This window comes from Gymnoscopelus braueri (genome assembly GCF_963280865.1).
Source record: "Gymnoscopelus braueri genome assembly, chromosome: 19".
NCBI classification, from domain to species: Eukaryota; Metazoa; Chordata; class Actinopteri; order Myctophiformes; family Myctophidae; genus Gymnoscopelus; species Gymnoscopelus braueri.
Window position 1 is genome coordinate 33,200,058 of NC_137621.1, and position 16,395 is coordinate 33,216,452.

The window sequence follows — 16,395 nt, forward strand, 5'->3', positions numbered from 1 at the left end:
TGCTGAAAATAGCTAATAGCTATTTTCTGCAAAGGTTTTCCCAGAATACAGATGCTGGGGTTTAAGTGGGTAAGTAGGCATGAGATAATAATGTAGCTATTACATGAGAAAATAAAAGAAGTCACTTTCTATTAATATGTCTATTTATTTACATGAAATGTAAACATTCAACTCCAGACATGGATGTAAATGTAGTAAAAGGCATGTTTCACTTTTGTATAAAATGCTATAATCTCTTGGCAACCTTGCTCATAGTGAATGCCGTGAGAGAAACGGAAATGGCAAAAAAAAACTTTAAAACACAGGAACCAAGCTTGGAATGATAGTTACTCCAGGGATTTGCAGGGGGATCTTTTGCAAAAATTAACATTTCTCTGTAAATATTGCAAGGGGTTGCAACTTTGACTGTCACAAGTTTATTGTAGGAAACAAGTTAATATTTAAAAAAATTGGCAAGGATTATAACAAACTGTAATTTTATATGAATACATGGTATAAATATAGTACATCTACAAAAGCTTATTTAATTCAAATCTCTTCTCAGAAAGCATTACACAACCCTTGAACTCTTTCAGAAATGCACAGAATCAAGCAATATGATGGCAAATCCTGGAGTAATTTAAGAAGAAATCTAAAAACAGAAAGCAAAAAAACGAATACAATTTCTAGTAATAGATTTGCAATTTACCCTGGCTGGACCCTTCACAGTTTTCCTACAGCATCACAAAATATTAAGTTGCTTTTTTGCCGACATAGTATTCACATTGTGTCACAAAAAATATATAATACAAAGTATTTGTGGCTTACATACAAATACAGTTGAGTTGTTTTGGTTGTGTGGAACCAGTCACGTTGGAATACCAAAATACTTAATGAACTGTATTAAAATGTAAATACTGCAATATTACACAAAAACAGCAACGTTGCATTATGATACCTTTACATTATTACCCCAGCTGCTTGTAATCTCAGTAGTTAAACGTTGAAAGTACATTTAAAAACTAACAATGAAACAAATGGAATAAATGAGGTTTGAATGTATACGAATTTTGAGAACAGAGATAGATGACAGTTCAAGGCTTGAATCAGTCCCATTCAATACAGAGAAGTTCACAACTGACTTCCCAAAGTCTCTGTGCTGTCTTTTCATTCCTGCCCTGCGGGGCAACGAAGGCAGGGGCACAATCACTGAGAGAGAGGGAGAGAGTGTGAGAGGGAGAATATTACATAACGGCTAGTGAAAGTACTGTGGCCGAGTTTGGATGATACAACCTCATTTCTGTTTTGGCATGATTTTTGACCCCATCTTCACCTTCCCGCAATCCCACTTAGGGTCCAGAGTCTCCCGACCCATTGTTTGAGAACTTCTGATGTAGATTATTATAACACACTATAATAATTAGACTTCAAAATATGTCAAGATGTATTCTTTGTAGTTCTGGGTGTATTTGCACATTTTAGGCATTTATTGACATTTATTTCTGGAGCAAAAGAATTAAGGCCATTAATAGAATGGCCTTATATTCCTTGTAGGGACTTACCCCCAATCCAACCCTTAATGTTGAGTGCCAAGCAGGGAGGCATTGGGTCCCTTTGGTATGAATCAGCCAGGGGATTGAACCCGCCTCCCAATCTCAGGGCAGACACTCTAACCAGAAAGCCACTGAGCTGGTCCCTGTGACATACTAGCGTCATGTCAAGGGGTGTACTCGTACACCAAGCCGCCTCATGCTACAGACACAGGAGATACTGTTGGCTCCTGCCCTATGGACCACATGGCACGGGAACCGTTGGTCCCAAGGCTACTTACTTGTATAATATCTTGCAGCGTAGTTGGTGTATGTAAAATAGGAATATAATTTAAAATACATTCCAAATATATATACATATTTGCCAGGTTTGGTTTAAATTAATGATTTCCTCCCTCTACATCATCAGATCCCTGCTATGTCTCTGACAATTGACCATAATCCCCTGCTCTTACGTCATAGCCAACCCTGTTGAGGTGGGGTGTCCCCAGAGTATGACTTAAGTGAAAAATGACCAATGGGTGACTACTGTACTTTCTATTGGTTGTTGGTAATGTTGATCCAGGAAAGCAGGCTTATGGTAAAGTTACACTTTAGCTAAATACCTAACATGTGAAACTCATCTGCTGTTAGCCTACCTGAAATGTTTCCCAGAGATGGAGTGCAGCTCCTCTGCCACGGCGCAGTAGATGGATGTCTGTGCTCCCTCCCGTGGTGTTTTAAGGAACAAGGAGAAGGCGGCGAAGAATATTGTCATGAGGGTTGAGTGTCTGGTGAGCTCTGAGTTTACTGTTCCCGGGTGAACTGAGTTCACAGTCACATTACAACCTGTCAAGAGAAACACATAGGAGGGAGGTACCGTGGAAGGTACAAATTGCAAGTGTTTTCATAGTGTAGTGCCAGGAATCTCCACTTCTAATGTTGCTAATAATGGGGTGGTGACCATGTTATAGTTCAATGATATGTTTGCAAAGACAGTAAAAACCTCTTCAATACAAACAATTACACGGTTAGGGTCGTCTTTGATGATATAAAGCACTATTCTACACATCAGAACATTTATAATACTCTCCTTTTTACTCCTCTTGTTGCCACAGGGCAGAGCAGGTCATCTGTCCTGCGCGTTTGTGTGTGTGCATTTGAGGAAGACAGTGTGTGTGTGTGTGTGTGTGTGTGTGTGTGTGTGTGTGTGTGTGTGTGTGTGATATGCGGTATGCGTGTGTCTACCTTTGAGTCTGCGAGCCAACTCCCTGGCAAAGAGCACATTGGCCAGCTTGCTCTGACAGTATGCTAACCCACTGTTGTAGCTGCCTTGGCTCTGTAGGTCATGAAAACGGATCCAGCCAAAGTTGTGTGCCAGAGAGGAAACAACGACAATACGGGCTGGCGCGCTGCGCTTCAGCAGACCAATCAGCAGCGAGGTCAACAGGAAGTGGCCTATAGCAGTGGTAAGGAAAACGTACAGTCAGTGGTGCAGAGCTTTTCACTTTATTATTCAGCTAATAATTGATGGTTCCTGTCTTGTTTGTAAAAAGGGACAGCTAAGGGTTTGGGATAATTTAATATTCAATTTGTAAACTTCACAGACAGGGGCTGTTTTTGACTTGCAGGACTCCAGGCAGTCCTGAAGCAGGTGATTATGTAGTCAGCACACTAACCCCTGATTTGTACTTTGTTGCATGCCGGTATTGCGCACCAAAAATTGCTATTTTGGTGGTGTGTGACTAACTAAATATGAATCACCCTTAACCTTTCAGCTACTGGTGAGGCCCAGAATGATTAATTCTACTTTGTATGACAATTTTCATCCAAAAGATGTTGATCCTAAGAGTGAATCAGTGAATCAATCAGTCAGTCAGTCAGTCAGGTAATCGGTACATGGAGGCTACTGGAGCCCTATCCTGTTTAATGTTACTTTACTTACAAAACATTTCTGTAAATACTCACCTAAGTGGTTTACTCCAATCTGCATCTCGAAGCCATCTGTGGTTTTCTTGTAGGGACACATCATCACCCCAGCATTGTTAATGAGAATATGAAGATGGTCGACCTCTAAACAGAAAAACAGTGCAAGAAAATGTTTCAGTTATGATGGATTGAGGATGAATTACGAAATAAAGTATCTCACAGTTAATATATATGTACCTCTGAGAAATGTCTGTGCAAAGGCACGTATAGAGCACGAATCTGCCAAGTCCAGCTCTCGAACCTCCACTTGTGCTTCGGGGTATACGGCACAGATACTGGCTGCAGCCTCCTCACCCTTTTCTACATTCCGACAAGCCATTATCACCCTGGCCCCTGTAATTAAAAACAGTCATTCACTATTTTTACACGCCAGCCATTTTTCTCTTACTACTACTTAATATACTTGGGAGTTCATAACCCCCCCTGAATATGGAATAAAAGCAACATGGTTGCTGTGTAAATATGGTTTATTGGTTTGATTTCTCTCTTTACTAAAGATGACACATTTTCAAAGTGTCAAAGTGAACGATGATGCCCCTTTACTTCATCGTATGTAGAAAGAAAATATGCTGTACAATTTAAAGAACTGTGCAGCATGCATTGCTCAACAATATTTGGAGCCATTTTCTGAGGGTAAAACCACTAGTTTGACATTTACACATTATCATCCACTGGCATGGAAGGTCAGGATTGCATACTTTTTGGAAACAGTATTACATTTAGCTCTATTTGGAGGTTCTAACTTCTACCTCACCTCTTATAGCTAGGTCCAGGGCTGTTTCCTTCCCAATCCCTGTGTTAGCTCCAGTGATTAGGGCGGTCTTCCCATCCAGGCGAGATATTGTCTTGCACACTGGTCCAGCTGCATATCTCCTGTTTAGAATTCTTATTAATTTATTATCACAAAATAGGAACATAATTTGAATGACTAATACTTTGTACATTCAACATTTTTTATTTAGTAATTTGGGGTACTAACTAACAGTAGAATGAGATTAAATTATTGGATCCACAACAAGGAAGCAACAAGGGTCAAAACAAAACCACATTCCCTTGAGTATAGATGAGAATATCAGGATCAGGATGTCAAACCTAATAATTACTATTACTAGGCTACTGGTTAAAACTGAATGCATGAATTTAAACTCTGATCAATAACTGTTAATGTTATACACTACACCACAAAGACACCCATGTACCTGTCAAAATACTTCAAAAACGTCAAAGACGTCCACAAACAGAACACCAGAGAAAGCTCCACTAAAAAAAAAGTCCAAGCCTATAACCAGAAATCCCCCCCCCCCAACTGTTTACTGTACATATTTCTATTTTTGATTACAACTAATTCATATCTGATGTTTTTGCATAGTATTGTATATTTGTTTGAAATTGCCATTAAATGTTTTGATGAATTGAGTACACATTACCCCAATGGAAACAAGCCAATGTGCTTTCTTGGGTTTTAGTCCTTTTATCAGACCAGAACTGTATTTTCTGTGCTTTTTTGGGGCAAACTGTTAATAAGGTATTCGATCAATCAATCAATCAATCAAAGCAAGCCAAGAAACGTCAAGTCGTACGACCCACGCCACTTAATAGAGCCGCCCCATAACCAATGACCCAGCAACATTAATGCATACAAATAGAACTCCGCCCACGCTCAACGCTCAGATTGGCTTGTGTATATGAGATGGGTTTGACCGTTGGAGAGATGCATGCTCACCTATGCAGAACTATACATCTGTCTGTCGATGCATTATTTTTGTTTAATTGATTACATTCTAAATAACTGATTTTAAAAGCACATCCGAATCGAAGAATACAAAACACAGGATAAGATGTCAGCTGTCAGAGGAGTTGGCCTGACCTGAATGAATGAATACACAATTCGATGAATTGAATACACAGGACCCCAATGGAAATAAGCCATAGTGCTTTCTTGGGTTTAATCCTTTCTAGCATCCCTTTTTTTTGCAAACTGCTGAATAAAGTATTCAATCAATCAATCAAAACCTGGGAAATTACATTTATTTTATCATAGAAATTCAATATAATGCTCGCTGCAAATGATACACTGCCTGACTCGCATCCATAACAGTATATTATTATGGAACAAGTGTTTATTAAGGAGATGCTACTGATGCTGCTTACCTTATGTAAGGCGCAAATAAAACCACCGATAATATTACTACTCCAAGGCCTGCGACGATCAGTAAAAGCACCATCGTGCCTTTCTCTTTGCTCCACTCGCCTCCCACTACTCTGTGGAGAACAGCTGATGTGGGGGCTCCTAGCTACTGTAGCAGAGATGCTCTTCACACACGGAATCATGGGATTGTAGTTTGTACTGTAGTAGCCCTGAAACATGACTGTCATATGACAGCCGTGGATGAACTTGAACCTGGTGTTTGCACTTTTCCATTTATGGCCCGCACATCAACATAAACGTTCAAATTTCAAATGTAAAGTACTTACCCCATGGCCACAGATGTTGTAATTATGTACGGGCTCTTAGAAGTAGCCTTATATTCCGTATTGTTCAATAAAAAGCATTTTAATCCGATTGGTGGCCATTTTCCTCATAGAGTATAATGTATCAGAGTGCAATACACCTCACAACCGATAGGGCCGTGAAGTTAAAAGCATATGGCAACAGAACTAAGAAAATGGCCATCAATCGGATTAAAATGCTTTTTATTTAACAATACGGAAGCTATGGGTACTTCTGTGGGCCCGAACAGAATTTTAACATCCGTGGCCATGGGGTAAGCACTTTATATTTGAAATCTGAACGTTCAAGTAGATGCACGGGCGTAAATGGAGAAAGTGTAAACACTAGGTTGAGGTTCATCCATGACGGTCGTGACAGACGTTGTGTGATCCATGGCTAGTACTGTACTGTAGCTAAATGACCTATGCTAGTGATATGCTCTACCATGGTAGTTTCTGTGTTTACCATTCCTCTGGAAAATGATAATAATAATAATAATAATAATAATAATAATAATAATAATAATAATAATAAAAAAAATGTTTTCCAAAGAGTTGATTGTTTATTAAATTCAATTATACATTTAAATATATGATACGTATATAATTGCAAGTCATATTAGCTGGTCTTAGCTATAAAAGTAAAACAGACTCAATCTCTAAGACCTGATATATAATTATTGTATAGGCTTTAGAGGATGAATTATTCATTTGTTGGATAGAAATACAAAGCTGATAAATAATTTATCCTCAGAGAACCATCTGCCAAACCTACATTTACCAGAATGCACCAGTGAAAGCTGTCCACTTTTGTGCCTGTATATAAAAGAAGGCCATAGTTAAACAAATATTTGACACAAACAGTGTTTATCTTTACTTTCATCGTTTGCATTATATATATATATATATATATATAAATATTTTTAAAAATCGATTTGGTACCATGAAAAATAAAATGATTACCCACCTCCCAATTTATAGGCACAAACCATAGGCACAAACGATGTTGTCAACAGCTGCGGATCACTAGGACCATTAGTATGCGGAAGAGAGTCCCGAGATATTAATTATGGTTTTTAATTTATCAACAAAGTGTATCTAATACCGAACTGATATTATTGGAGTTAGTAGCTAGTAGACTGTATTGAAGAGAGCGTATTCATCAAGGGGTCGGCTCTTATCTACAGTGAATGCAAAATGTCATCGGAAGAATTTGAGAAGTTGCACGAAATATACAAGTCACTGCATGAAGAGCTGAAGCTGATGCCGGAGAAAGCTGCGAAATGTTACGGAGGTAAACTTGTAGTAGATAACTATGTGTAAAAGCTTCTCTAAATAATGTATGTGTCGTGTTGTTTAGCCATGGATCACTCGACGTTTGTCCGTCACGGGCGTCATGGCTGAACGTCAACCTGTTTTTTGCACTTTCTCTATTTACAACCTGTACATCTACATAAACGTTCAGATGTCAAATATAAAGTGCTTGCCCCATGGCCACAGATGTTACAATTCTACCCGGGCCCGCATAAGTACCCGTATTTTCCGTATTGTCCACTAAAAAGCATATTAATCCGATCGGTGGCCATTTCCCCCGAATTTTCTCCGTATGCTTTCAACTACGCGACCCTATCGGTTGGGAGGTGTATTGCACTCTGATACATTATAACTATGAGAAAAATGGCTGCCGATTGGATTAAAATTATTTTTATTGAACAATACAGAAGATACGGTTACTCATACCCGCCCGAATTGAATTGTAACATCCGTGGCCATGGGGTCAGCACTTTATATTTGAAATCTGAATGTTTATGTAGGCGTGCGGGGCGTAAATAGAGAAAGTGCAAAAACCAGGTTGAAGTTTTGTCATGTTTCAGGGCTAGTGTTGTACTTGTAATACAACTAAAACTAACATTATAAATACCGTTTGTGTAATATAACACTAAGCTAACATTACATTATAAATGATGTCTGTGTAATATAGCATTTAAGATGGTGTTTCTGTGTAATAACCCTAAGGCTAAGCTAACATTATAAATAATGTTTCTGTGTATGCTAAGCTAATGTGATGTCCCCCATGTCCGGGTGACAAAGATTAAGACGAGACCAGATCAAGTTGAGACCGCGTCTACTGTTGTCCTAGTAACAGCAGATGTTGTCCACGGTGAAAGAACACGTAGCTGTCCTCGTCAATGCCTGTTGTTTTTTGTTTTCATATCACAATGTCAAAACATACCGATCTGATTCTTGTTTGGATGAAGAAACGTCAGACAGACGAACACTCACGTTGCGTTGGGCGCTGGCTCTCCGTTGGTTTTGTTGTTGAGAAACAGGAAGACTCTTTCCTGTGTCAGTCTCTCTAACAATAGATTTAAACGTTTTATAAATGCTACTATTCGCCATTGGAGTCATTGTGTGTAAGGTACAATATCTATTCAGCCCATTTAAAGCGTGGAAATAAACGCATCAATGAATACATAAATAAATAAATAATTGTTTATCCCCTCGGGGATTCGAACCACTCCCAATGTCAGCATAAATACACCAGACAGGTGCTTACACCAGTGAGCCATTCTTCTCACAACAATTGCGTACCGTTAACAACTCATACAGTATACAACCAGCCATTAAAAAAACAAAACAGACATGGTCGCCAGATCAACTTGAGACCTCAAGTCACCACACTGATTTTATTTTACTGGTCTCTAACACACGGCTGTTTAGTACAGATTTGTTTCTCAAATATCTCACCATGATCATCTATTATTCATTATGTTATAGGCTACTTAGAAATAGTAAATATGACGCATGATAGGTTAGATAAACTGTTCGTTTATGATCAATGGTAGGCCTAATGATCAATGGTTATTTATATTGACCAGATCTGTAGAGGGCGCAGGTGAGTAATTTAATACTCACCTGCAATACATATTTTATTTTCTGCACAAAAAGTGTATTATACAGAGAAGGTGGTGTGCTGAGATGTAACCCACCGTGGAGAATAGTTTTTCAGCAACACAAAACAGCCTTTGTTTCGATGAGTAGCAAAATCGTTTTCTTTAGTTTTACTACAGTTGGAGACCTCGCACGGTAGTGGAATTTGCAGTCAATGGGAGGAGCACCGCTCCTAACGGAGACCAGAGCTCTAAATGGACATGCCTTGAAATGCCATTTTCTGTGCAGCGACTGCAACTGTATCTTAAACATACTATTTCCAGGTGATTAGATTACATAAACATTAGCTTCAATAATTTGTAGGACATTTAAAATTGACTGGTCAATAATCACGTCACTGTAATGTGGGGTTTCAGACACTTTTGGCCATATTTTCTGTTATAAACAGTTTATCTAACCTATATCATGCGTCATATTTACTATTTCTAAGTAGCTATAACATAATGAATAATAGATGATCATGGTGAGATATTTTAGAAACAAATCTGTAGTAAACAGCCGTGTTGGAGACCAGTAAAATAAAATCAGTGTGGTGACTGAGGTCTCAAGTTAATCTGTGACCATGTCTGTTTTGTTTTTTAATGGCTGGTTGTATACTCTATGATTTGTTTATGGTACCTATTTGTTGTGAAAAGAATGGCGCACCGGAGTAAGCGCCTCTCTGGTGTATTTATGCTGACATTGGGAAGAGTTCGAATCCCAGGAGGGAATGAACATTTATTTATATATTTATTAATTCATTGATGCGTTTATTTGCACGCTTTGAATGGGCTGAATAGTGATTGTACCTTACACATGTTGACTCCGACTCCAATGGCAAATAGTTGCATTTATAAAACGTGTAAATTTATTGTTAGAGAGACTGACACAGGAAGTGGTTGTCTTCCTTTTCCTCAACAACAACAACAAAACCAACGGAGAGCCGTCCACAACGCAACGTGAGTGTTCGTCTGTCTGGCGTTTCTTCACCCAAACAAGAATCAGATCGGTATGTTTTGACATTGTGATATGAAAAAAAAACGGCATTGACGAGGACAGCTACGTGTTTTTTTCACCGGGGACAACATCTGCTGTTACTAGGACGACAGTAGACGCGGTCTCAACTTGATCTGGTCTCCTTACAATTTGAAACACCTGGCATTTGCAGAGGAGAAGAAGAGATTGGTGAGAACCTTCGACGAAAGGCAGGGAGAGGCCGAAGAAATGGCAAGTTCCTCTCTTGGTTTCATACATCGACTGTAACATTATGTAAACAGGTTTCATAATAACAATGAGTTATTCATTGGGTGTTACGTTTGCTACGTATTAGCAAAGAAGGAGCTTGTTTGTTTCCATGGCTGCAGTGCTGTTATCAGGACTTTGCATGATTATAACTGATGAGATTTAACTGAATTTGTCCTTGTTTCTCTTATCTTATGTCTGCATCGATTGTATCACTACATTTACTGTATAAAACAGTTCAGCTCATATTGATAATATGCTCTTGTATGAGCTCTAAGTATGTCAACAATAACCTGTTTGCTATTGCATAAACATCCCTCATAACTTGTGTGGTGAATGATCTTACATAATATTATTGTTTGTCCACAGTTACAAGGAATGGAGCAAGAGTTGCATTCTGCGCCCTCGTCTTTTCGAAATGGAATGGTCACAAAGATTCGCCTGTACCGCAGGGACCTGGGCAAACTACAGAGAGACTTTAAAAGCACGGATCCAGGGCTGCGGCCAGGGGAAGGAGTTGGCCACCTGGGCATCTATTCATCCCAAAATGAACACAGTGTGAGTGTGGGGAGTGTTTAACCCCTGGGTTACTATCAGCAGGTTCTTTAATAAATATTCCTGGTAAACACTGAAAGAAATGGTGGGTCCAAATTGATTAACTATTAATTCAAATATTTTGGAAGACTTGAATAGAAATGTGGGTTTCAGACCTGTGCAAACTACTTATTAGGATATTCCTGCTGTAAAATCTTCGACAAGTTGCATATATTTGATCATTCTGATCACTTTAGCAGATAACCGCACCTCATTCAATTATGGTTTTATCCTTAAACTAGAGTTGGCTGGTAAAAAGTGAATTTTGTGATTTATCAGTCACTGGTGCCTTGTGGATTTCTCCCCTGGTTTTCAGTAGGTTCATTGACCGAATCAAACTTTATCTTTATATTTCTTGCCCTTTTCTAAGAATTATGATTTGTCCCACCTTACCTCATTTAGACACACTTGCAGTCACAGAGAAGCTTGCTGCTCCAGGGCACCGATTCTCTAAACAACGCCACGCAGAGCATTGAGCGAAGCCAGCGTATTGCTGCTGAGACGGACCAAATAGGTGGTGACATCATTGAGGAACTGGGAGAGCAGAGGGAACAGCTGGACCGCACAAGAAACCGAGTGAGTTGTCTGGTGATTTATGGAAGATTTGCTTTATGCTCTATGAACAGAAGAGAGCCAAAGAAGGCATGACATGATGCTGGTCATGAGCTGGATTCAAACTAATGACGTAATCGGTTTCACAATAAGGCTTTTGCCTTTGTCATACAACAAAAAGGACATGTTTGTCATATGATGTGGTCATGCAACAAGGTATAAATCACCCTTAATTGATTGAGTCATAAGGGGGTGGCAAAACAATAGGCTCTTTTCCACGACCGGCGGCACAATGGGTCTGCATAGCGCTGCTCCTTTCCATGACAGGGTTCTGTGAACATATCGTTTGTATTTCCACAAGTATTGGACCTGGAATCGGGAGTAGGAAGTACCTTAGAATGAGTTCTGGGACGACAGTTAATGACATTGGCTACACAGCTGAAAAATAATGGCATTTAAGATACGATTTATACAGCTATATCTGAAAGGCGGAAGGCCATGCCAACTGTGTATTTTTTTATGGGTTTTTGGAATGACAAAAAAGTAGTCACATGTAAGAGACCTTTGCGTGCATTCCCATGAGAGAAAGGCTGTACTTTCTATTGGCTTGGAATCCCAATCAATGATGTCACTGGTAGGCAGGTTTCTGAACTATCCATAGCCCACCAATGAGATGCAGAGTGAGTATATAGAAATGGTGCCATCTTATAATGAGTATTAGTGGAGACCAATTATGCAAGGGATAATTGACGGTTCGCCGGTCATTATTGAGAAATAAATCCCGACAGGGTGATTTATTTCTCAATAATGACCGGCGACCTGTCAATATTATTGACAGGTATTTCCTTGCTTACGGTAATGAAAGTATTCCACTGTGGAGGTCGTGGGTTCGAATCCACCGTGGTGCATCCGGTTTTGTCGAGTGTCTACTCTATGCGAACACAATTGGCCCGTGTTCGGGGGAGGGAAGCTGGGCGTAGAGGGTGATATCACTACACGTAGTCGTACGGGCTGGCGTGGCACCTGTTAGCAGGGAGTGTTGGGCCGGAGGAGTAAGATGAAGGCTCTAGTCCTCCCGGTTGGTGCTCCTCACTGGCAGGTGAGTCAGTAGAATACAACAGCTTTGACAACACAGAAATGTGTGTAGTGAGGAATCAATTGGCATATAGTGCTTGGCAACGTGTCGTCACCACGGGGGTGTGGCATAGTAGCTGCAGACATATTGGGGGGGTAAGAGTCAATGTTAAGTCAAGCTGTTTATGACATAGACATATAAAGGTAGACGCCTCTGAGGCATTCGTATCTGGGGCGCCATTTTAGAGGAGGCAAGCTTCCGCGTGTGTCCTTGGTGTGTCACAGAAGGGGGCGTTCGGTAGGCCAATCAGAGACAGGTGGGGGAGGGTCTTTTTGTAAGAGGCAGCCGCGCAGCAAAAGTCAGTTAGACGCGCTGTGATTGGCCATTAGTCAACGCGCTGTGATTGGCCAGTAGTCACTTTGAATGGTAGCTTGCCTCCTCTAAAATGGCGACCGCGATACGGGTCGCTCCAACGAACTGCAGAGGCCAATGAGGTATCTAGGTTTCTATATCTATGGTTTATGACCCCCCAAGATGTCCGCCGCTACCTAGTGACACTTGTTGACGCCCCCTTCAGGATTTAACAACTAAATTGGGGAGAAAGAGGTATAAAAAGAAAATGGGTAAAGTGCTACTTTAAGGAAGACATTCCCAAAATAGTCTTGCATCCATTTTTGCAAGTATTTTTATTAATATTTTTTGTGCATGTCTTACCCCCGCCCACTTGCTCTTCAAGGTCATGTCTGTGATGTTGGTACGGAAATATTCCCTCCTGTATGCAGGTGGTTACACGTCCTTGTTCACTCTACCTTGAGGCTATAGTTCTCTCTCTCATTTACCCGGTGCGAACACAGTAGTGTGTGTGTGTGTCGCACAAACGTCAATGTTGCAGTGAAAAGAACAATACACTTGTAAATCTCTTCCCACTGGACATGGAAGTGCTTTTATGTCCTATGGTATTTGGTTTGGCTGATGGAATGGCATTATCAGTTTTTCTTTCTGTGTTTTTGGTATTTTGTAGCTGGTCCACACTGGAGAGAATCTTAGTAAAAGCCGTAAGGTCCTGCGTGCTATGTCCCGACGGTAAGTTCTAGTTACACTATATATTTAAACTCCAGTATTCAGTTTTCTCCGAAGTCCATGCATAAGGTGCTGTGCCATACCACATCCTCTTCCTAATGTCCACCTTTATTATTCTCTTGCAGGTTAATGACCAACAAGCTGCTGCTAGCTGTCATCATTATAATGGAGCTTGCCATACTGGGTGCTGTGATCTACCTTAAGTTCTTCAGAAAATGAACTACGTGCACCATCTGAGGGCAACAGACAACCAGGCAAAGCCTCTTCTTTCCTTTCCTGGTCTCACCTCTTAAACTAACCAGTTACACAAATGCTGTCCTCCAGCATCAAACAAACTGTTTCAGACTGGGACTGCATGTGAGAACAACAAGATGACTTAGTCTTAATGGGGTCACCAGGGTTAATATCCAAGTGATGATTCTGCTCCATGAGTAGTGGTACACCTGACTGACATTTGACTCAACTGTTGAGAATCACTCTGTTTTATTGGACTTGAATTGCCTCTCTTCTGCCCCTGAGGTGATGCCCTCGAGAAATACTGAAGCTTTCCAAGACAGGCACTAGATTCTGCTGATTCCAGAGCAGGTTCCATGAAGGAGTACTGTATAAATGTAGTTCAGAAAATAGTAAATTATCCTTACATTCCCCAGCGAGGAATTATACAGGAGGCAATGCTGTCTAAATGTATCCTATATACTTTGATACTTGGGCAGCTTTGGAAAATGGTTTATGACTTCTCAACTTTAGGCTGTGATTGAAATGCATTTTACCTTTGTATTATAAGCAGCTAATGTGATGAAGTATTTTATGTTTGTAGTACCGAACATTTTGATGAAATGGTATCAATTGAATCTATTTTTACAGTGTATATAAAGGTCTACACATCCCTGTTAAAATGGCATGTTTTTGTGATGTATAAACAGCAATGAACTGGCGTATATAAAATGGTTGCATAATTGTAATTGGGGATGTGGTTGTGTTGCGGTTCTCAAAATCAGCCAGTCACATTGAATAGTTAAATAGTAGTTAAAATTTGTAGTTAGTATACACCTGTCATCAATTACAGTGACTCTGATTCGCTATGAAGGAAAATATAGCAGTTACATTACCTAGAAACAGGAAGTCCCTCCAACATTGAAAAGACAATAGAAAGCTGGTTAGGGATGATGCCAAGAGGCTTACAACATTAAAGGAGCTGCAGGAAGTTACTCAGACATGCAAAAGTGTCACTTTTCAGCTACAGTCACCTTTTTGAACCCAAATAGGGCAATTGTGTGACACCTGACCCAAAAGAAAACAACAACCTCGGGGCTGTTTGCATGCCTTATGGTGTATTTATGGCGTTGGTTGGCAATGCGGAAGCTTTTTGCCCTTCCCCCACACACACTAAACAGTCAGCCATCTACTAGAAAGCTGTAGAGGAATTTTATCTTTTAGCGCAGTAATGACTCAAAGCATGCATCCAAATGAAAGTATGTACAATATAATGTATTTGGTGTCCCTGCTCTTCTATTGAGACATTTAGATCCTGTGTCTGGTTTGACACAACCAGGTGAAGTTCAAAACTAAATTTTGAAAGCAAGCAGGCAGGCTCTATTAGCTCAGTGGTAAAAGTTTCAGCACTTGCGCAGGAGACCCGCCGGGTTTGAAGCTGGGGCAAAACGGGAAAGTGACAGAGGTTAGCTTTAACAAAGGAATAGCTTCACCAAAAGAAGGTGAAATGGACCAGCCCATCCAAGCCTGAATCCAATTGAAAATATATGGGGGTGACCTGAAAAGACTGCACAGGAGATGCCCTATAGCCATTTGATGTATCTGGAACATTTTTGCAATGAAGAAAATATTGCCAAGTCAGTATGTGCCAAGCTCCTGCCCTCAAAGACTGAGTGCTGTAATAAAATCAAAATGTGCTTCAGCAAAGCATTAGTTTAAGGTTGTGCATTGCAACTACTGTACATTATTGTTCCCCTCCCACAGTTTGTTTTGGATTTTTTATAGATTATAGGTTGTATTAAAATCAAAGTTATTCAATTATTTATCTTGGTTTACATTTTTCTTTCTCACACAAGAACCTGCCATTTTAACAGGGGTGTGTAGGCTTTGTATATGCCCTGTATAATGTGTGTTACCACTGTATTTTAATAGTGTCCATGAGCAAAATAGTTCCATTGAATACTATTGTGAATTGTGACTTCTCAACCACTTATTAGTTGACCGGGGTCCCCGGGGCTCTACACTAGGGCCATTAGTATTTCCCTATAGTAGCCAATTGAGTTGCATTGACCTTGTAGATCAGCTATTTTGACGATTGTTCACCCCAGAATAGAGCCGCTAGGGTTCAAATGGTTAAAGATGCCCGCCAATTATCAGCAATGAGACTTGAATCGCACACCTGCCAATCAAAGAAAGTATGAATATGAAAACAAAAAAGGCATGGAAACTCCTCGCACATATGCAATATTTTGTATTGTGACATCACTGTATAATATGAACATGTTGAAAATTGAATTTCTTTCTTTTGACAATTAAGATTCCAATTACTTACACTGTATTAAAGTTAACCCTTAAAAGCATTTTGTTTAATTTTATATTCCAGACATCCGTTACAGAACTGCTATTGCCTAGAGCTGGCCATATGACAGCAGATGTAAGGCCTTGTTAGTGCTGGCTATCAACATCTACTACAAGTTGCAATTGAATTAATGCTCACACACCTGACATAGGTGATAAGGCTATTTTTAAAAACCACATCTTACTACTCTGGCCACTGGTTTTTCTTCACCGTCCTCATGTGGTGTGTGGTGGGTTTTGTTTGTGTCACTTGTTTGAATGAGAGTGGGCTCGATTACAAAATATGTTCATGGTCACTGACATACCTCGTGATTGCAACGGGCAACATTCTAAAAAGCCAATTTGGGAAACTTTTTTTACTGC

General features: G+C 39.9%; 2 protein-coding genes across 4 annotated transcripts; one reads left to right on the forward strand and one right to left on the reverse strand.

Moving 5' to 3' along the window:
* Positions 1–150: 150 nt before the first annotated feature.
* rdh12 (retinol dehydrogenase 12) lies at positions 151–6,998 on the reverse strand. Of its 3 annotated transcripts, XM_080414019.1 has the most exons (8): positions 6,955–6,998; positions 6,763–6,803; positions 4,252–4,370; positions 3,675–3,830; positions 3,477–3,581; positions 2,757–2,966; positions 2,168–2,357; positions 151–1,188 (listed from the first exon to the last, which is right to left on the reverse strand). In XM_080414019.1, coding segments are annotated over exons 2-8 (885 nt in total). In that variant the 5' UTR covers positions 6,765–6,803; positions 6,955–6,998; the 3' UTR covers positions 151–1,085. The 3 variants fall into 3 exon arrangements, with proteins under 3 accessions (XP_080270145.1, XP_080270144.1, XP_080270143.1); XM_080414018.1 differs by lacking the exons at positions 6,763–6,803; positions 6,955–6,998 and adding an exon at positions 5,649–5,758; XM_080414017.1 differs by lacking the exons at positions 6,763–6,803; positions 6,955–6,998 and adding an exon at positions 5,649–5,736 and having other exon boundaries at positions 4,252–4,382.
* Positions 6,999–7,017: 19 nt separating this feature from the next.
* On the forward strand, positions 7,018–16,012 carry vti1b (vesicle transport through interaction with t-SNAREs 1B). Its single transcript, XM_080414020.1, has 6 exons — positions 7,018–7,281; positions 10,087–10,145; positions 10,530–10,718; positions 11,157–11,330; positions 13,403–13,464; positions 13,587–16,012. Exons 1-6 carry the CDS (start codon positions 7,185–7,187, stop codon positions 13,678–13,680), a joined length of 675 nt encoding a protein of 224 aa, XP_080270146.1. The 5' UTR covers positions 7,018–7,184; the 3' UTR covers positions 13,681–16,012.
* Positions 16,013–16,395: the final 383 nt, after the last annotated feature.